Genomic DNA, 22,680 nt, shown 5'->3' with positions numbered 1-22,680 from the left:
AGGACTATTTAAGGTTAAAGTAGAATTGTGCCCATGGACATGGATGCCCCAACATACGGCACCATCCTCTAAATAGCAAAGTTTTTAGTAAAGACCAGACCATCTTCACATGAAAGATGTTCAACTAAAAGTTTGAAGCAAATTGTAAATATTTTGTCATCTATCCATACCAGTTTTCAATTTTTTCTTTTCAATCAGGTACATGGAAAATAGATACGAGTTGATTATTTTAACCCATTTTTCTTGAAAAACCAAACTGATAGATATAACAATTCAAGAATAAGTGACAATTTATGGTCAAAGAATTCTGAATTGTTAAAGGAGAATACATAATGACACGGAAAATACCAGGTCCATTAATTTTGCTTAATATATATATATCAAATGTCCTCTGTCATTATACAAAAGATACAGTTCAGGAATTTCCAATATTTCCATAACTGTGACTAATATTGACTACACATCACTATACTTTCAACATGACTGGTCACTGCAACTGTAAAATTGATACACAGGTCAAACCAGTGTAGAAAGACAACACTTGGGTGAGGTAAAAAATGTACTTCATTAACTTAACTGTTGTATTTAATTAACAGTATGCACCACAAATATTTAACGCAGAATGAACCTAGTGGCCTGAAGTGTCAGGTGGTATTTAATATAGGTTTGACTGTAATAACTTATAAATGAAAACATTTTTACACAGAAAAAAAACCACCAATATTTCCCAATTAATTGAACCAAGAGTTATCTAACTTGTTTTTTTTTAGTACATAGGGAAGGAAGCATTGTGATAAGTTTCAATCAATTATATGTAGGTGTTACTAGGGTATCGCATGATTGTTGCTTTATTAAAAACTCTATTAATCAAATTTTCTAAGTAAAAAAACAACAATAGCCTAATTTAAACTAGAAGCTTTTAGGGGACAAGAGCGAAAGTCAAAGAGACAATGATGGTTGGCTGCAATAGGGATCATCTGCTCGGCATGTCCAATCATCCAATTAAGTTTCAACATTCTGGGTCCAGTGGTTCTCAAGTTATGGATTTTAAACAGTTTTCCATGGTCTGGCCCGTGACCTTGACCTTTGATCAAGTCACCCCAAAATATATAGGGGTCATCTACACTGCATGTCCAGTCATCCTATTAAGTTTCACAACATTCTGCATCAAGTGGTTTTCAAGTTACTGACTGGAAAGAGTTTTCCATGTTCAGGCCCCTGTGACCTTGACCTTTGCTAGAGTGACCCCAAAAACAATAGGGGTCATCTACACATTAAGTCTTACCATCCTATGAAGTTTGAAGGTTCTAGGTCAAATGGTTCTGACTTTATTGATCACAGTTTTACATGTTCTGGCCCCTGTGACCTTGACCTTTGATCGAGTGACCCCAAAATAAATTAGGGTCATCTACTCCATAAGCCCTACCACCCTATGAAGTCTGAAGGTTCTAGGTCAACGGTTTTCCAGATATTGATCGGAAATGAAGTGTGACGGACGGACGGATGGACTGCCTGACTGACAGGACAAAAGCAATATGTCTCCCCCATAACTAAACTGAATCAAAAGCAACCAAGGTAGCTATTTAAGTAGGTTTGATGACTGGAAAACCTTGTGTGATCCAATACATGAAATGATTACAGAGATATGGTTTTGTACACTGAACTTTGACCAAGGACTGACAAAGACAGTAAAACTTAAGTTGAGTAGAAAAGCTTTCGCTAGTACTATAATCCTCAAAAAGCCTAGCTAAAAATGGCATAATGTTATCAGACCTTGCTACTTAGTTTATACACGTACACAAAAAAATACTTTTTTTTTCATAAAGTAAAAAATACAAAAACATCTGTGTTAGATCTTCCGCCATCTTTAATAAATAAATAACTGTTACAAAACATCTCACAGTAGCACAGATCATTTCAAATAAGTAAAATTTATTTACAGACATATTTGAAATATATGGTGGTGATCAATTAACTTCATAAATGATCCATGTTGCAACAGGGGTAACATTTTTATTAGCACAGTCAAGGGGTTGTAAAACCTATGTAAATTTGGCAATTACATCTGGGTATTAGAGAAAAAATCCAGACAAATTGCAGAATTGCACAGAAGTTTTCCCCAGATTTTTAAATATAGCACTAGAGCAGTCATAGATAACTTAATAAAGTTAACATATTTATTATTTTAGGTAATCACATTTTTGCCATGTGCACAAATGACAAAAAGAGAATTATATACACTTTACTTGGCAAAGACAAACTAGAAACAGGTTTCACAGAAATTGCCAGCAAGGATAAATATATTAATGATAAGTATCATACTTGTACTATTAACTTTTCTATGTAAATGGAAATAAGGTCACCATATCTTACTATCTTATATATCTAGATACTTACATCTTAAATTTGGAATTTAAGTACAAGTACTAAGTACGCGGCTTAAAAAAGAAAATACAGACACTGAAGATAAATCTGAACTTACTTGAAATAGCAGGCAATCTTTTAAAAGGCACACTTCCAGATTTACGTCAATTCAAATAAAAATAATCTGGTGTGTTCTAGTGCTAAGTAATTATAAATGAAATTTAGAAATGAAGTGATCCAGCAACTTCTAGGTAGTATCTATAAATAAAAGCACTTGACTGTGTCCAACATTTGTTGAAAAGCTCTCAAGTTATAATAATAACAAGAGCTCGTCGAACACGAAATGCCCCCCTTGATGCATTCAGTAATTTCGCAAGGAACAGAAATTATATGCTCACTGTAAACAAAAGTTCTACCATTCTGGTTTAATCTGACCTTGACCTTTAACCTATTAACTAACAGTGATCTTGGTACCATCCACTGAGCCATTTTTGAATGTTCCAAATTTCAAGACTAGCTCAAGGTCAAAATCGATGTCAAATTTCATTTCGGTACAAAACAATGTGTATGTGGTCCAAATTTGAAAGCTGTGGCTTGAGAAATGTGAAAGAAGGTCACTAGGTCAATCTCAAGATCAAAGTTCATTTCAGTACACAAAACTATGCTTGTGGTTCAAATTTGAAGGCTGTAGCTTGAGAAATGTGAAAGTAGGTCACTAGGTCAAAATCAAGGTCAAATTTATTTTGGAACAAGAAACTATGCATGTGGTCCAAATTTGAAGCCTGTACCTTCAAAAATGTGAAAGTAGGTCACTAGGTCAAGATCAAGGTCAACTCATGTCAAGGTTCATCTTGCCACTCAAAACTATACATGTGGTCCAAATTTGAATGATGTAAGTTATGGATATGAAGGTTCTAAGTTTTTCCCTATACAAGTCTATATGAACCATATGACCCCTGGGGCGGGGCCATATTTGACCCTAGAGGGATAATTTGAATAAACTTAGTAGAGAACCACTAAATGATGCTACATCACAAAATATCAAAGCCATAGCCTTTGTGGTTTGGACAAGAAGATTTTTAAAGTTTTTCCCTATATAAGTCTATGTAAACCATGTGACCCCCAGGGCGGAGCCATATTTGACCCTTGGGGAATAATTTGAACAATCTTAGTAGAGGACCACTAGATAATGTCATATACAAAATATCAAAGCCCTAGGCCCTGTGGTTTTGGACAAGAGTTTTTTTCCAAGTTTTTTCCTATATAAGTCTATATAAACCATGTGACCCCCGGGGCGGGGCCATATTTGACCCCAGGGAAATAATCTGAACAATCTTGGTAGAGGACCTCTAGATTTGGCTACATACCAAATATCAAAGCCCTAGGCCCTATGGTTTTGGATAAGATCAGAAACCGTTTTAACTGTTCCTGGCCAATGTGACCTTGACCTTTGACCTAATGACCTCAAAATCACTAGGGGTCATCTACTGGTCATGGCCAACCTAACTATCAATTTTCCTGACACTAGGCCCAAGCGTTCTAGAGTTATTGCCTAGAAACCATTTTACTGTTCCTGGTCACTGTGACCTTGACCTTTGACATACTAACCTCAAAATCAATAGGGGTCATCTGCTGGTCCTGACCAACCTTCCTATCAACTTTCGTGACCCTTGGCTTAAGCGTTCACGAGTTATCATCCGGAAACCGTTTTACTGTTCAGGGTCACTGTGACCTTGACCTTTAACATACTGACCTCAAAATCAATAGGGGTCATCTGCTGGTCATTACCAACCTCCCTTTTAACTTTCATGATCCTAGGCCCAAGTGTTCATGAGTTATCATCCGGAAACCGTTTTACTATTCTGGGTCACTGTGACCTTGACCTTTGACATATAGACCTCAAAATCAATAGGGGTCATCTGCTGGTGATGATCAACCTCCCTATCAACTTTCATGATCCTAGGCCCAAGCGTTCTTGAGTTATCATCCGGAAACGGATTGGTCTATATTCCGACTGACCGACAGACCTACCGACCGACCTACCGACCGACATCTGTAAAACAATATACCCCTCCTTCTTCGAAGGGGGGCATAATAATACAAGTAATAAAGAAATTTAGCCCCTCATTAAAATTTTCTGAAAATTTGATGTTTGTCTGGAGGTGTGCCCCTTTAAAGTTGTAAGGAACATGGGATGTTGTTACATTCTATATACAGCCATGAATCTCAAACAAATCTGCATAATGGTAACTTTGTAGACAATACTTGTCCCTGTCAGTGGACTTGAAGGCATTTTAATGATATATTAAAGAATTACAACTGAAACAACATCCTGAACAATCCCAAGTGACAGATGTAGTATTCCTATAGAAAATGAAGGTAAATATGCTCTCTGATTAAAAGTATATCATTATATAGCTTAAACACTTTAAATGGAATGGAGTTAAATCTACAGAAATATATAACCTTGTTCAATGACATGTTTAATGCAACAAACAATCCTTACTGTCTCATCTGTTCCTTTCAATTTCATACTGTTCCCATAATATAGAGCAAATCTATGTTACATACAGATCTGTTTATATCTTGTTCAATTTCCTTATTGCAACCTTTATTTACCCTGAAATCTTTCCTAAAAATACACTGCAATCTGTTTAAGAGTGTACAGCACTGAGAAGACTGACATGTGGTACAGAGACTATTACTTTAAACAGTTTAATCATGTGAGAATTTTGTCTACTGGGAAGTATATATCTACCTCTATAGGGAGGTATCCTCAGACATGTCATTTACACAGGTAAGGCCTTTACTGTTCTTATCTTCTATTGCAATCTTCACTCTCAAAATGTACAGAATGATGTAGAATTTCAGGGCTTTTTTCACTTGATGACTGAAACTGACATTTAGCTACTGCATAATCTCAACAAGAGGACCATAATGGTCCTGAATCGCTCACCTATCCCCACATGACCCAGTGTTGAACTGAGTATAACGTCGTTATTTCTATTATTTGACATAGTGACCTAGTTTTTGAGCACATGTGACCTAGATATCATCAAGATAAAAAATTCTGACCAATTTTCATGAAGATCCATTGAAAAATATGGCCTCTAGAAAGGTCACAAGGTTTTTCTATTGTTTGACCTAATGACCTAGTTTTTGAAGGCACGTGACCCACTTTTAAACTTGACCTAGATATCATCAAGGTGAACATTCTCACCAATTTTCATGAAGATCTCGTGAAAAATATGGCCTCTAGAGAGGTCACAAGGTTTTCTATTTTTCGACCTACTGACCTAGTTTTTGATCGCACATGACCCAGTTACGAACCTGACCTAGATATCATCAAGCTGAACATTCTCACGAATTTTCATGAAGATCCATTGAGAAATATGGCCTCTAGAGAGGTCACAAGGTTTTCCTATTTTTAGACCTACTGACCTAGTTTTTCAACCCACGTGACCCAGTTTTGAACTTGACCTAGATATCATCAAGGTGAACATTCTGACCAATATTCATGAAGATCTCATGAAAAATATGGCCTCTAGAGAGGTCACAAGGTTTTTCTATTTTTAGACCTACTGACCTAGTTTTTGACCGCACGTGATCCAGTTTCGAACTTGACCTAGATATCATCAAGATGAACATTCAGACCAATTTTCATGAAGATCCATTGAGAAATATGGCCTCTAGAGAGGTCACAAGGTTTTTCTATTTTTAGACCTACTGACCTAGTTTTTGACCCCACATGACCCAGTTTCGAACTTGACCTAGATATCATCAAGGTGAACATTCTGACCAATATTCATGAAGATCACATGAAAAATATGGCCTCTAGAGAGGTCACAAGGTTTTTCTATTTTTAGATCTACTGACCTAGTTTTTAACCCCACGTGACCCAGTTTCGAACTTGACCTAGATATCATCAAGATGAACATTCTGACCAATTTTCATGAAGATCCATTGAGAAATATGGCCTCTAGAGAGGTCACAAGGTTTTTCTATTTTTAGACCTAATGACCTAGTTTTTGACCCCACGTGACCCAGTTTCGAACTTGACCTAGATATCATCAAGGTGAATATTCTGACCAATTTTCATGAAGATCTCATGAAAAATATGGCCTCTAGAGAGGTCACAAGGTTTTTCTATTTTTAGACCTACTGACCTAGTTTTTGACCCCACGTGACCCAGTTTCGAACTTGACCTAGATATCATCAAGGTGAACATTCTGACCAATTTTCATGAAGATCTTGTGAAATATATGGCCTCTAGAGAGGTCACAAGGTTTTTCTATTTTTAGACCTACTGACCTAGTTTCTGACCGCAGATGACCCAGTTTCGAACTTGACCTAGATATCATCAAGATGAACATTCTGACCAATTTTCATAAAGACCCCATGAAAAATGTGACCTCTAGAGTGGTCACAAGCAAAAGTTTACGCACGGACGCACGCACGCACGGACGCACGCACGGACGACGGACGACGGACGCTGCACGATCACAAAAGCTCACCTTGTCACTCTGTGACAGGTGAGCTAAAAACGCTACTTCACAATTTTGAAACAGCTACTTAGCAACTGAAAAGAATCACATAAATTGGTCATTTTTGTAGATTCTGTTCCAAATGCAGAGTATCGGGTTTTATCCTCTCTAGCTATCTTCATGCAGATGTAATATTACATGCACCATAATAAAATGACAGTTGAAGTTAGCACTGGTGCTACTTGTGATTAAATTAAAAGCATACAATGTGCTTACAACAGAACAAATTTTATCATAACAAAGTCAATTCCTCAAAGAGAACATAACTGCACTACCTATTTATATGTAACAGTGTGATATTTATGGATACGATCTTTTGTTATCACCATAAATAAACTTCCACTTTTGATTCAGCGTATCACTAACGAAAAATCTGATGTATTCGTTAGAAGTCTAGCAATTAGATTTTATTAAAACAATAAGTTATTCTAAAGAAAAAGCATTAGCTTCACAGTTCAAAATTAGCTTCAAAACAAATGACTGCTCCAGAGCAACTGGATGGAAGCAAAATCAAATAAAACCTTTAAAGCTATGTATGAATCTGTTTTTCACAAACTGAGTCAACTTTGTGCTTTTTTATTTCACAACTCCTGGGAAAACAATGTTAACCTTTAGCATGCTTGCTGCAACAGGTGCAGAATAAGGCCAGACTGCACATCTGTGCAGGCTGATTCATGGTCTGCGCTGTTTGCTATTCAGTCAGTAAATTTTCGGTGAACACCCCTCGAAAAGTAAATGGTACTGCCCAAAGTGAACGTTAGACCAGTCCATTTTAGAATTCTAGCAGGCTAAAGTTTAAGAAGAATCATGCTCACTTTCCACACAAAGAAAGAGGCATACACTTCTTCACTATATGGGGGGAAAAATGCCCTGAAATTCAACAAATCAGGTATAAACACTGGCTATACATGTATGTCTTGACCAGTTTGCAGACAACCATCAGCAGATGAACTAATACAGGCATTCAAATATACAGGAAAAAATATAGAAACTGTTGTCTAAAATTAACAAGTGTCAAAGTCGTAATATATGCCTTTCATAGCAAATGAATACTCTCCTTATGGAGTTCCACAATTTTGATTATTCAAGGACTTAAATGGAGATACTGCTCAAAGCTGACATATCAAGCTTGGCTTAGAACTTCTATCTAAACATATTCTGCAACAGTTTGACTGAGGTAATAATTCTTAACTATTCCTTTTTAAGACTGCAATGTCTAGTTTCTCCGTTCTGTGTAATTAAAGGGTCATAATCCTAAACGATAGGCTGGTTCTTTAAATGGACCAGAGTTTTTTGAAAAACACATTCTACAAAAATCTGGTTAATTTCAAGAAAGTGTACTGCAGTAATTGAGTGGGCTTTTTTTTTCAAGAGCCACAACTCAAGGGCAACATGGTTATATTATACTGAACCAAGATATTATGTCAATAAACATTCTGGGGAACTTAGTCGAAAACTGGATCAGAACTGCACAATTTATAGAACAGACAATTCTTTTTTTATACCCCTGCAAACCAGTAACATTGCTCAGGCGTATAAAAAGGAAGGTTTTGACAAAAATGTACGAGCTGTGATGCAGAAAAAAACTATTTTAGCTTATAAACCATTTTTATCAACTCATGGAAAAAGTAATTCCATTACTGACAAATATCAAAGTAATTATCAAGATTAATCTTTTAGAAAAATTGGAAGATTTATTTGTACAGACTTGAAAATAGTGAAACTAAGTAAGAAGAAAGGAGCCTTGGACAGTATTTCCATTTTTTTCCTCTCCATAACCTGCAATTCCATTTTGCATAATTATAGAATATCCCACAATTCTAAAAAAAAACAACAGAAGAAAAAATAGCATTTAGAATTTAGTTGACAGCCTGCTGACAAATGGAAAAAAATTATGGTATATAGCCAAGATTAGAACAGGTAATGATATTTCTTATTTTACTCATTTGTACTTCCTATAACACATTTACATAGAAAAAAAAATCGCAATAATCATCAATTTTAACTCTGCAATCTAATCTTGCATATTCAAATTCTGATATTTCATTCACTTCTTTTATAATGTATTCCAAGCTTCTCTGGCGGAAAACACAAACTGTAACACACGTATGCGTAAAATCTTCTGGTTTTGCTTGAATCACTTTAATCCAGGCATCATCTATTTTAAACATGAAATATCTATGCAATAGTCATTTCTGTAATTTTTAGTCTGTTATAATCACAGTATATCACACGTGTTGAGATTATTTATGCTACATAGTTGTATGTATTTGGATTATCTTTGTCACGTTCCATGTAGTCTCTGTCTATCAAACTTTCTATACGCTTTTTCAAATCTGCCATCTGAAAACAAAAAAATACTTAAATATTGTCTGGTTTGAATTCATAAATTTTGCAAAAAACATCTAAGTCAAGACTGTATGTCAATTAATCTCAACAGTTGTTTGTGCTTTGATTTAAAATCAAAATATCAGAATATCAGTTAGAATTTTGATGCATACAATTTTTCATCTTTACAAAGTTAACAAGTGTGGTCTAACAGATGAAACATCAGCCACTCAATCCTGAGGTCAAATATTAAAACTAGAAGACTCGATTGCAATTCAAACAAGCCTTATGCTTTCTTCGCAATAAATCTTGAATAAACAGCACCAACTTACAATGTCAGTGCTCTTTATTAACTGCCTGACATTTAGCAATGTGCAAGACAGAGTTATTTTCTTGACCTCTTTATTAACCTTACGATGATCAGTGTACAAATCCTAAAAGTTATAGCTAACAGTACAGTTTTCAAGAAAAGAAGATCTTAAAAAAATCTTAGCATATGCATGAGCTCTGTCAAGTGGCAACAATACCAAGTTGACAGTATCAATACACAAAACTTAACCTTTTGTAAGACACAGGAAAGTTAACCACTTAAAACTAAACCAAGTGCACAACAAGCTACTATAGTATATTACCTTGACTGGAAATTTGAGCTGATTATACAACTCTGATATCAACAGATTGTGTGTCAGGGTTTTACGCGTTTTCATGATTCTCACAATGGCTGCGTCTACCTGGTACTGTCTATCCTGGAACACTCGTTCTGTAGTGCTCACATTCTCTTCTTGCTGTAAACGTTTAAGATATCATTAGTTACATGGTAAGTTGTAGGCATTGTAACTGAAAATACAAACTTCAAGCAGGAGCTATCTATATTAGATGTACGTGAAGTTAACTGCATCAAAGACCAAGGACTGAAAAAATTATTAAAATATCATTTCCTGAAAAAGAGTTATCTGAGCTGAAAAAAATGATCCCGGATGAAATATTTGGAAAAAATGGAAACAACTCTGCAAATTTATGATAGGCTTAAAGCCCTGCTCCCGTCCTACCTTTTAATGCTGAATGGTCACTGAAAAAGCATGGAAATCCTGACTATGAACAGTGATGCCTGTCAAAATAGAATCTATTTTATATAAAATTCTGAATGAAATACCGTTTTACGTGCTGAAGTGTGGCATGTGACCGTTAACTGTTGCCTATTGTAATCATGGGTTGCATACAAACAAAAGAATTTGAATAGCCACGGAGCAGGGCTTCAAGTGACTACTGACCTAGAACCTCATGCAGACTACCCACTTTTTACCTCTAATCATGAAAAAAGCATGCATACTTGCCACATGGATTAGCAACCTGAATACAAAACTATGTAAAGATCAAATAATTGATTGCCCTGGGGAAAGTGGGACATTTTCTGTGATGAAATTTGTCAACAAACAGACAATTTTTTTTAAAAGAGTCAAAACCCACAGAATTTCACAAGGTGAAATATGTTGGTAATGCTACTGCTGGAAAGAGAACAATCTCAACTACCCATACATATGCGTCAAAGTATGGGAAAAATATCTAGAAATATGAGAAAATTGAAGAAATCAATTTCGAGATTGTTAGATGCATAGCTGTGTAATCATACATGGCATTTATCATAGATAGGTTACTTTTCCTTTGCACTGATATAACATGGGCAGGATTAGGATTAAGAAACGGTGTTCACTCAACAATTTCACTATATAATCGGATTGTTTCCCTTGTGTAAAGAAGACTTAGGGTAAGTCTCTATAAGTTGGTGCATAAACTCCTATGGAAATCTGTTTACTAAGCCAGATAAAGAAGAGAATTTACAATGTATATTCTGTAAATGGTTACTGTAGGCTTACTTATTTTAGCGGTGTACTAATTATCGCACGTGCGCTAATTCATGTTAGCGCATTAATTTGTCCAAGCATTTTCATTTGATGATGTTTTCTTCGAACTTTTGCAAATAAGTACTCTTGAGAGTTTGCATTAGTTACACTGCTTGCTAATATTTTAAGGTTCGTATGATATTCCTGTTTATTGTTCATATTATTATTTTAAATATATGATCATACAAAATAAAATATTTAAGCTTGTAGTTTGTGTTTTTTCTCATTTGATCAAGTTGTTATTGATTTCCGTATCACCTTCGGGCATGTCCGTTGTTGCAGTCGCTCGTTTATGGAAAGGTGTGAACGTTTGTATTAAGACACAATACATGTAGGACAAAGGGGATTCAATGATTAAAATGTGTGACAATCTCGTTTTATTTCAGCAATTATAACTAGTATACATAATATATAACACGCAGATTATTATAATCAGGGTCCACGCTTCTAGGCGACGTGAGCGAAGTGGTCGCTTTTTTTCTGATGACTTCGCTCTGTTTGTACAGAAAAGCGAAAAACAAGTCGCCCTAAAATCTGGCGCCCGAGGCAGTTATCATACATGTATATATCACATCTATCAGCTTCTAATCAGCTTGTAAAAACATTACATAATCAATTAGCGAAACTTATCCCGTTACAGGTTGTGAACTTCACCTGTCAACAAAGTATGCTCCGCCTATCACCGAATAATGTTAGGATGATTTTAATTGGTCGAAAACTTTGGAAACACCAATCAAACGAGGCGAAACAAAATTACCTTTAATTGATTTTGCGCATCACGGATAAAAAGTGTGTGCATCACGTGTGAAAACAAACAACTAAAAACTGTCAAAAGTAGGGTAAATAAAAACAAAAACACAAGTATGTCGGCGCAAGAGTCAGTAGCTGATTATAGGATGATAGCCCATCGCAAATTGACCGATAGGGCCTAAAGAAAATCTCTGAATAATAATCAGAGTTGTTCGTAATGCATGGTTTTAATTGCGGCTGCCAGACGTAAATATCCGTGTTATACACAAATTAAATTGAAATTCAGACAACAGATATTTAATTTCAATCAATAAAAATCAGTCACAATCAATTTTAAATAAGAACACATTAGCTTTTATCTTTTTGTAAAAGTTTTTTGAAAACGAAAGTAGGCTTTCAGGAGGTCTGCTCGCGGTGACAACTTGCCGGTATTTCATGAACATTTTTCTTAATTTTCTTCAATAAAAGGTATTGTCATTGTAGACTTTAATATCAGATACTGTCCAGTGCTGTTAAATTGTCTTTGCATCATCACAATTTGTCAAATATATTCTTTAGACTGGAGAATTGGGCAATGCTTATGAAGTGTATCAGTATCCGGACATAAAATTTTGGATATCTTGATTTTGACCAGCTGGGGTTTGAAACAGGGGTAAGAATTGAAAAATTAATTTTCTATTATTAGTTTTGACTGATGGAAGGAAGATGAGCCTGGCAAATCGCACTGTGTTATATGTAGACTGGCAAAATTTGATAATGCATATGCAAGGGGTCATGACACATGAGCCGAACAACAAATCACACTACACATGCCTGTTATAATACAGATGGTGATTTAGTATTATTTATGAATGTTTCAAACTACTGCATAAATACATGCTCAGTGTGTGTGTTTGTATTTGATACTTGGTATTTTGTACTTAAAGTAAAATATGTGTTGTTTTGAAATGTTATTCCTTTGTGTTGTACCATCAAAACTGTAATATACGGTTTAATTAACGACTGTTCTGACCCGCAGCCTCACTTCTCCCTGTTCTGAGAAAACTTCTCCCTATTTTCACTGAAGGGAGAAGTCACTTCTCCCAATTTTTCTGGGCTAGCTTGAACCCTGATAATTAAATACAAGAAGAGATTTACGGTATAACACTTAAGTAAATAATTTCAAATAAATCGTACTTTCTTTAGCCCGCTAACAGTGAAAAAAGTTGATTTCATAATCAGTATGACGTATAATTACAGCAGAAACACATTACATAAAAATTGCCGAAGGTTAAGTTTATTTCCGAATATTTTCGCGAATCTCCGTAAATCTCCGAGAGCCTCATCTCGGACAGCGCTAAAATTAGAAATTAGCGGTCTCGCGAGAGCGCTAATTCACGTCCACGCATTAATTAGATATTTCACCAAAAATTGCGTTTGCGCTAAATTTTTGCCGCGCTAATAAATGTACGCCTACAGTAACAAGAAGTTGTGTAATGACTTTATCTTGCTGATTACCCTTTGACTTAAAATATTTGCTGAACTTGGACAATACTTAATTAACCCTTACCATGCTGGACACAACTGATTCTGCCTCTGTGACCAGTATAGATTATGATCAGCCTGCACATCCATGCAGTCTGATCATAATCTACACTGTCCCCCATTCAGTCAGTAACTTTTTGGTAAGCACCTCTTTTACCAGTTAATAGTACTGTCTAAATTGGAAGATGTACAAGTTCATTACAGAAACTTAGCAAGGTAAGGGTTAAGCAACTAGGTATCAAATATATAAAGTCAGCTTTTTACATCTCTTGACATGAAGCAATATTTCTGTAAAAAACCTGCACAGTAACAAAACTTTCCTACTTAGTTATTTTGTTCCAGTTTTGAATATAAAACATTTTTCAAATTTTTTATTATTACATGCATGTACACACAATATTGTAGTAATATTTTTGGAGTTCTGACCACTAAGTAGACTGAATTACTTTAAGTTGCAGTCAAAAATTTTCATGTAAAATCAAAAAGCATGACCAACAAACTGATTTTTTCAGCAAAACATTCCAAGAAGCAAAACACTGGAAAGAAGACTGCAGAAAAAGTGAACGTACTGTTTCTTTCATCTGTATCTGATTGATTTTGATTCTGTATAACTTGTGTTTGAAATCATCGTTGAACTTGAACTTGTCATCATTGGCAACATCCTTACCCTAGAAACAATAAAACTTGAAATTTAATCAATTTAAGAACTGTGACACTGTTTTGTGTGTATAAAATTGGTGGCTTCGGTCACGAAGGCTTCTTCGTAAGGACATCAATGCACAGATAAATACATGGAATGGAAATTTTTGGCATTCCTTTGCATTTAATTTTGTTGACTGGACAAACAATGAAAGCTAGTCTCCGAAGTATATTTATGATTTCATAGTAAACAGAACTTCGTACCTTTCTTATTTACTGACAGATTTATGTGATCAGAAATATGCCACTCTGATACTGAAACTCTTGGAAAAATACTTAATCTTACTTCCTTCAAATTTGATAGGATTCTATTTTGCACTCATTCATTAATGTTCCTAGATTCCCTACCAGTACTGATCCGTTCTCAACAAGAAAATGACATTTCCCTTATGAATTAGAGGTAGAGGGCCAATAACCTCAGATACACCGTCTTCTATCAAATCAAGGATGAAGCCCTGGGTCTCGTACTTAATAAACTTAAGCTACTTTAACAACTGTCCTAGCTCTTTTTTCATGTTTACTAACTGACCTGTATCATTTAAATATATCAAAATGGTGCATAAGGAATTTATTTAAATACTTCTCTTTCTTTCTGAATGCCTTACAACAAAACTATGAAAATATATTAATGTTCTATCTCTTAACAGCTTCTCTAGCATTACATACCTTAGGTGCTTTCAAAAGCAATCTGGCTTTTCCACACGCTAAAGACTGCAACGTTCTCCTAAGTTCACTGTCCTCTGCAATACAGAAAAATTAAAACTACATTTGCATTTTGTTTTTGTTTGTATTTCTAGCTAATGTCAACATAATTTAGGTCATATGTCAAAGTGGAGCTAGTGGTAGAGGGAGACCCTGTTTAAACCTTCAGCAGTAAGTAGTCAGCTATATGAAGTCAGCAACCTTATCCACTCGGCCATTAAATTCTTGCACATTCTTTTGTGCGAAGCTTAAAAGTTAATCATTAACAAATCATGTCCACTTTAAAACTGTGATTATCAGAACATTATCTGAGATATCAAAATAAATTTGCTCTCCACCATTTAACTGCTAATTAGTAAACCTCAAGATGTGGGCTTAGGGCAAATATCATCAATGTTTTAAGTCTGAATCTTAGACAAAAGAATCTCAAATGTTCAGTATAGGATAACTTTCAAGTTGTTGCTTTATGATACTGGATGTTTCAAGGCTGTGTGTATCTACCAGGCAGTCATTCCAGTCTGTGTAATTTGAACAATCACTGAATAAAATAACAATTTAGCACTTACACTCAAAACCTAATTTTCTCTCTTCAAATATTGGTAAGTATGAGTCAACGTCATTCAACATTACAAGTATCATAAACATAATAAGACTTAATATCCCTAAATATAGAAGTTATTGTTACTTCTTGCTAATGCATCTACACTTTTCAACATATGAAAACCTTTTGTAATTTCAGCCAACAGAAGTTGTTTTTTTTGTAAAACAAAAGTCACTTAATGAAAACATTTAACAATTTAAGATTTAAAGTTATGAGTTCTGGCCTATGTACTAATTACTGGCATTCATCACATGAATATAACAAGAGGACCATGATGGTCCTGAATCGCTCACCTATCCCCACATGACCCAGTGTTGAACTGAGTATGACGTCGTTATTTCTATTATTTGACAAAGTGACCTAGTTTTTGAGCATATGTGACCTAGATATCATCAAGATAAAAAATTCTGACCAATTTTCATGAAGATCCATTGAAAAATATGACCTCTATAGAGGTCACAAGGTTTTTCTATTATTTGACCTAATGACCCAGTTTTTGAAGGCACGTGACCCACTTTCAAACTTGATCTAGATCAAGCTGAACATTCTCACCAATTTTCATGAAGATCCATTGAGAAATATGGCCTCTAGAGACATCACAAGGTTTTTCTATTTTTAGACCTACTGACCTAGTTTTTGATCCCACGTGACCCAGTTTCGAAACTGACCTAGATATCATCAAGATGAACATTCTGACCAATTTTCATGAAGATCTCTTGAAAAATATGGCCTCTAGAGAGGTCACAAGGTTTTTCTATTTTTAGATCTACTGACCTAGTTATTGATCGCATGTGACCCAGTTTCGAACTTGACCTAGATATCATCAAGGTGAACATTCTGACCAATTTTCATAAAGATCCCATGAAAAATATGGCCTCTAGAAAGGTCACAATAGTTTTTCTATTTTCAGACCTACTGACCTAGTTTTTGATCGCACGTGACCCAGTTTCAAATTTGTCCTAGATATCATCAAGGTGAACATTCTGACCAATTTTCATGAAGATCCATTGAGAAATATGGCCTCTAGAGAGGTCACAAGGTTTTTCTATTTTTAGACCTACTGACATAGTTTTTGACCCCACGTGACCCAGTTTTGAACCTGACCTAGATATCACCAAGATGAACATTCTGACCAATTTTCATGAAGATCCATTGAGAAATATGGCCTCTAGAGAGGTCACAAGGTTTTTCTATTAATAGACCTACTGACCTAGTTTTTGACCCCACATGACCCAGTTTCGAACTTGACCTAGATATCATCAAGGTGAACATTCCAACCAATTTTCATGAAGATCTCATGAAAAATATGGCCTCTAGAGAGGTCACAAGGTTTTTCTATTTTTAGATCTACTGACCTAGTTTTTGACCGCACATGACCCAGTTTCGAACTTGACCTAGATATCATCAAGATGAACATTCTGACCAACTTTCATAAAGATCCCATGAAAAATGTGACCTCTAGAGTAGTCACAAGCAAAAGTTTACGCACGCACGGACGACACGCGATCACAAAAGCTCACCTTGTCACTTTGTGACAGGTGAGCTAAAAACTAGCCTACATTAATCAAACATGGAGAACAAAATTAATTACTTATGGCTACAAACATTTTTCAGTTTGTAAAATTAAATTCAAATTCAAATTTTCCAAGTCTTTGAATCAAACTTGCAAGGATTACCGGTATTAACCACTTAGTCTGTGCAAATAATCAAAACACATTCACAACAAGCAGAATTAAAGTACTATTTATACTAAAAGTTTACCTATTGCTGTTGCCTGTTTGATCTCCTCAAATGAGAACACGTCACCTTCATTGAAGAGGAGTAAACATAATGTCTGGAACAATGAAACCTGTAACTCTTTCATACCCTACAATATCAAACAAAGGTAGTTTACATTCTTGTGCAGTGTTATTATATTTTACCAGTTCTGTTAAAATGACTCAGTGCTATAAAATATTTTTTTTTTATAAGAAAAAAGTACTTAACAGAAAGAAATCTGTTTTACTTTATTTCTTCTATTGTTTGTAAAATACAATATGCATGAAAATGAATCTACCATTGGTTGTAGGTGCAAATGAGAACATCTGGTGCTTGTGGTAACAGTTTGGTAGTAACTCGGCTGAGCGTTTTACTATCTAGCTGGGTACAGGCTTTCAAGCAGTCCTTGACAATAACTTAGGGCAAATTTCTGGGCAAAAATGGACATAATCTAGGGCTAAAGCATTTTTAGCGTCAATCTGGTGGAATATATTTTTTTTCTAAACATTGTTAGAGGACCAAAGAGGTATACACAACACGCCCAGGTACAGGCTCATACCATAACAACATATCGTTTCTTTTCTGTTGAAAATACTTTTGAAGTTTTCCAGAGTGCTGTAAAATCATTTAATTTCGTGGGCATGAAATTTCATGGTTTTGGTCAAAACAGCAATTTCATGGGGATATGAATTCGTGGATTCCAACTTTTGAACATAAAATATATGGGAAACATTTGAACGAAAATTAGTCCCCCACCAATGTTAATGATTTCACAGTATCTTTGGACCTCTGTGACAGTACAAAATTTGACCAAAGAAACCTGGCATGGATAAACTAGGTTAACAATATATGACAATCATTTTAATTAATTTCTGTTATGATTTCAGTTATTCTAGAACCCATATGAGCATCAATTTTACAAACTAAACGGCAGATGAAAACAATGGCAGAAAAGATTTGCTTAAGTGCAAAAGTAGTCATCAACTCAGCTGTTTGCACAGTCAAATATACTATTTTGTTTTCTAAAATACAGGCAAATGATAAAAAGTTGGTCGGTCATAATTCAGCAAGTGTCCGACACTCAAGATTTGTCACATTCTTTTTCAAGTTACAGATCTGCTAGATAAATATAGGTTTATTTCACTTTTAGATGCTGGTAGTTGATTTTGAACTTGAATCTGACCAATGACAAAGCTGAACTCTGTGACAGGTCTTCAGAATTCAAAAGTTCTACCGTTCTACTCACCCCTGAAAAGTCAGCTTTTAACACACAATGTCCGAGTGTAGGCTGCCACTGGAGCTTGCGTCCACTGTGTTTACTTAGGTAAAAAGTCTTGAAAATTTCCTGCAGTTTTACCATCTGGAAAAACAACTTTTTTTGTTTTGACAAGCTACATGTCACCAGAGGGGTTGTGGTGGGGTGTGAGTGTTGGTGGGGAGCAATTGCAAAATACCAACTTTGTTTTTAGCTTTCATAAATGTCATGTATTTATTTTATTATTTTTTTTGTTGGATTTAACGTCGCACCGACACATGATAGGTCATATGGCGACTTTCCATCTTTAATGGTGGAGGAAGACCCACCGACCTTCCGTAAGCCAGCTGGATGGCTTCCTAACAAGAAGAATTCAACGCCCCGAGTGAGGCTCGAACCCACATCGATGAGTGGCAAGTGATTTGAAGTCAGCGACCTTAAACACTCGGCCATGAAGGCCCCTTTCATCAATGTCTACTTTTCATCTAAATCACGATACGAAAGTTCCAAACTTGTGATCTCCTTTGAAATACTTCGTCCTTTACACATTTTCAACTTAATTTCCCTTTAAGACACACAATACATCTAAATCTGCTTCCTAATTTTGATAGTGAGCACGACTAAGACCTTGCTTTGAATATGGCCAGTCACATAGGTAAAACCAACTGCATAGGCTTCTTGCATGGAAAGTTCTACATCCCAAGATGGGGGTTCTAAACCCACAGCGATGCTGAGGCAAGTGATCAGGTCACCCAGCCGAGAAGGCCCTTCAACAAACTAGAGCAAATGATTCTTAGAAGAAATCTGAATTAATTATAAAAGATTACCAGATTTGCATCAAGAATTATGAACAAGTTCTGAAGTGGAAATAGTGCATGACACCTATCAAAGATTTGTTCTCAAACTAAAGAACAATGAAAATATTGACATTCATGAACTTTTAAAAGCAACACATGATGTAAGAAAAGACCCCCCAGATACAGTTGTGACAAGTTTACACATTAATATGGAATAATATTTATGCCTCTGATGCTGTTGTAAGTAAACTGGTATTTGTGTAGAGTAAAAAATATAATATACATTTTGAATATATGAATACACACCTCACTAGGCAAATGAACGTCCATAGCTGTGTAAGTTGGCCAGTATCCCATTGTGAGGATGTTCACTGTCAGCTCCAAATTCTTTGATGCTCTCTCATTTTGTACAGACTATAACAAAGATAATACACTGAATTACATTATATGTAAAATAGTTTTTCGCTTTTAAGGAGATGTACGGTGCAAGCTTTTCAGAGCAACTACACAGTGACAGCTGTAGTTTACTTGTTGTACAGGTGCTGTTACTGTAGACATGTTACTTTACTAAGAAACTGATATTTGTCTTTGTACTGTAGAGGTACTAGCTCCATAGAGGTCATACAGAAGTTGTATTTCAACTACAATACACCCTACAACTTTAGATGCTGTTACTGTGAGGAGGATAAGTCATAATGAAAATGATAACTTAATACCTGCCTTTGTACTGTATTGGTATTAGCACCACAGAGGTGGTACTGTAATGTACAAACTACAACACAACCTCCCAACATTGTACACTTGTGCAAACACTAAAGTTTGTTGTACTGATGTTGCTGCTCTGGAGATAGTAATTTACAAAGAAAATAAATGATAACTGCCTTTGTATAGTAGAGTGGTATTAGCACCACAGAGGTCATACTGTCATGTACTAACTACAGTGGCAGTTTACACCAGTACAGTCCAAGACCCGTCTCTTGTGCATATGTTGTTGCACTTCAGAAGCTAATGTAATAGGATTTAACATAACCAAAACAAAATAATTATTGTCCCTGGTAGAGAGCTTTTCACTGTTGGTATGTGTCACTCAGATGGGTTATACCATATATTTTACTTTTTTGTCAAGTTTAGAGCCACACCAATAAAACTTAGGTCATAATGGTTTATTTTCAACAATCTGATGGTGGAAGAAAACCAAGGTGCCCATATAAGTATTATTAAGTTTATTTCCTGGATCCAATAGCAACTATATGTATTTAGAAATATCATTTTGGTAAGTGAACAGCAATAAGGTCAACTTATTTTATTTTGTTGGGTTTAATGTCGCACTGACACAATTATAGGTCATATGGAGATTTTCTAGCTTTGATGGTGGAGAAAGACCCCAGTTGCCCCTTTGTGCATTATTTCATCACAAGCAGGCATCATGGTAGAACCAACGACCTTCCGTAAACCAGCTGGATGGCTTCCTAACATGAAGAATTCAATGCCCTGTGTGAGACTCGAACCCACATCGATGAAGGGCAAGGGATTTGAAGTCAGCAACCATAACCACTCGGCCACGGAGGCCCCTGCAATAAGGTCAAAAAAGGATTATATCTGGCTATATTTCTTTTGACAGTTGGAATTAAAAATTCTTCAGCCATCATTCAATCTTAATGCAATATGTTTTTATAATACCTGTTTAAAGGCTAACATAATATCTTTAGACAATTCCATGTCTTTAAACATGCCCTCTAACTTCACTGTAAAACCGCTTCCACATTCTGTAAAGAGATAATGTGTTTTCAGCCTTATAGTCTTATCCATAGTTTTACAGAAATAACACAACAAGTGGAGCTAAAATTGTAAAACTACAAACACTGATGTCAAAAATAGCAGATTTTTACAACTGAAGTAGATTTTTGATAAACTTAAAACAAATATTTTTCTTTGAAGAGTCTTTTAAAGGTCTTCATAATGATGTTAATTCCCAGCTGTTAACCTTTTGCCTGCTGGTGGCAAATGAATCTGCCTTTGCGACCGGTGCAGACCAAGAACTGAAGATCAGCTTGCACATCCGTGCAGGCTTATCATGGTCTGCACTGTTTGTTATTCAGTCAGTAAATTTTAGTGAACACCCTTTTGAATAATAAATGGTATTGCCCAAATTGAATGATAAACCAGTCCATTTTAGAAATTTAGCTGGGTAACGGTTAAAGATATAAAACATACATCTTGCACTTTAACATTTATATCCTTTAATATTTACTTCAAATGTAGAAAATTCTCATCGAACACATTTAACATTATTAAATATACAAATCAATTGTGTCTGTAGAGCTACATTCATAATTAAATTCGTACAGTAACAGATGTCTGTTAAAAAAACAACTTCTAGTTTTAAAATGTAGTTAAGAATGGGTATTATCTGAAACTTCCTAAAATGATCTATTAGCACATCGAAAAGCCTTATCACGGCACGTGACATATTATTATCTGAAAAGTGATATTTCAAATGAAGTCTAAAGTGCTTTTTGCCTATCTGCTAAACCAGCACCAAAACATGATCAATACAAGAAATGCGGCAATTCCACGAAACCAGGTTTTCAACACTTTTCATAAGAATAAAAAAAGTATACTGAATCACAGTGCACCACTTTAAAGCACAACCCTAACCCTAACCTAACCCTAACCCTATTTTTAGTAACAATGACCTTGACCTTGATCCCAGAAACCCCAAAATCAATCCCAAGCTACAACTTTATATAAGTTTTCTATACACCAAGTTTCATCATGATACCTCATTCCTAAGTTAAGTTATTGACTGGAAACCGTTTTTCTATTTTAAGTAACAGTGACCTTGACCTTGACCCCAGAAACCCCAAAATCAATCCCAGCCTTTGTCTTGATATAAGCTACATACATAACAAGTTTTATTCAAATATCTTTACCGAAACAGAAGTTACTGACCGGAAACACCAGTTTGACGCCGCCGCCGCCCGCCCATCCGCCCGCCCAACGACATACCCCAATCTAATAACTCAGGTTTTCACGAAAACCTGGTTAGTAAGATTATCAAATATACTTGAAAAAGGTGGTATTTTGAATTTTAATGTATCTTCTCTATTTAATGCATAAATTTTACAAAATATGAATGGGAACTTTATGCTGAAACATTTAGGCCCATGATGCATCTTTTGAACAGCTGTATCATTATATACTGTTATATAGATAATACTGCTTTATCCCTAGTGGAAGTACACATTTGTACTGAGTACTACGAGTGCACTATTTTAAACCTAATGCATATTACTATTAATAAACAAATTTAATAATTTTATTTTACATAAACTATATACAGTAAATAAGAAATTTGGGTCTAGCATCCCTTTAACAAACAAGAGCTGTCAGTTGTCAGCACGCTCAACTATTTTCAGTGCTTGATAGTATAATATAAGCTATGAGTAAAACTTTA

At 35.4% G+C, this 22,680-nt stretch overlaps 1 protein-coding gene across 1 annotated transcript in view; it reads right to left on the bottom strand.

Annotated features, from left to right (window-relative positions):
• Positions 1-8,832: 8,832 nt before the first annotated feature.
• LOC123554074 (cullin-4A-like) overlaps positions 8,833-22,680 on the bottom strand; it is a 29,679-nt gene continuing 15,831 nt past the window's right edge. The window contains exons 14-21 of the mRNA XM_045343963.2: positions 20,904-20,989; positions 19,530-19,637; positions 18,418-18,531; positions 17,175-17,280; positions 14,777-14,850; positions 13,981-14,079; positions 9,869-10,021; positions 8,833-9,251 (exon numbers count right to left, since the gene is read on the bottom strand). Of these exons, the coding sequence (XP_045199898.1) occupies positions 9,156-9,251; positions 9,869-10,021; positions 13,981-14,079; positions 14,777-14,850; positions 17,175-17,280; positions 18,418-18,531; positions 19,530-19,637; positions 20,904-20,989 (836 nt within the window). The 3' untranslated portion in view covers positions 8,833-9,155. The remainder of the gene's footprint in view (positions 9,252-9,868; positions 10,022-13,980; positions 14,080-14,776; positions 14,851-17,174; positions 17,281-18,417; positions 18,532-19,529; positions 19,638-20,903; positions 20,990-22,680) is intronic.

Source organism: Mercenaria mercenaria, chromosome 7, assembly GCF_021730395.1.
Source record: "Mercenaria mercenaria strain notata chromosome 7, MADL_Memer_1, whole genome shotgun sequence".
Taxonomy (NCBI): domain Eukaryota; kingdom Metazoa; phylum Mollusca; class Bivalvia; order Venerida; family Veneridae; genus Mercenaria; species Mercenaria mercenaria.
This window is presented reverse-complemented; position numbering and strand designations above follow the sequence as displayed.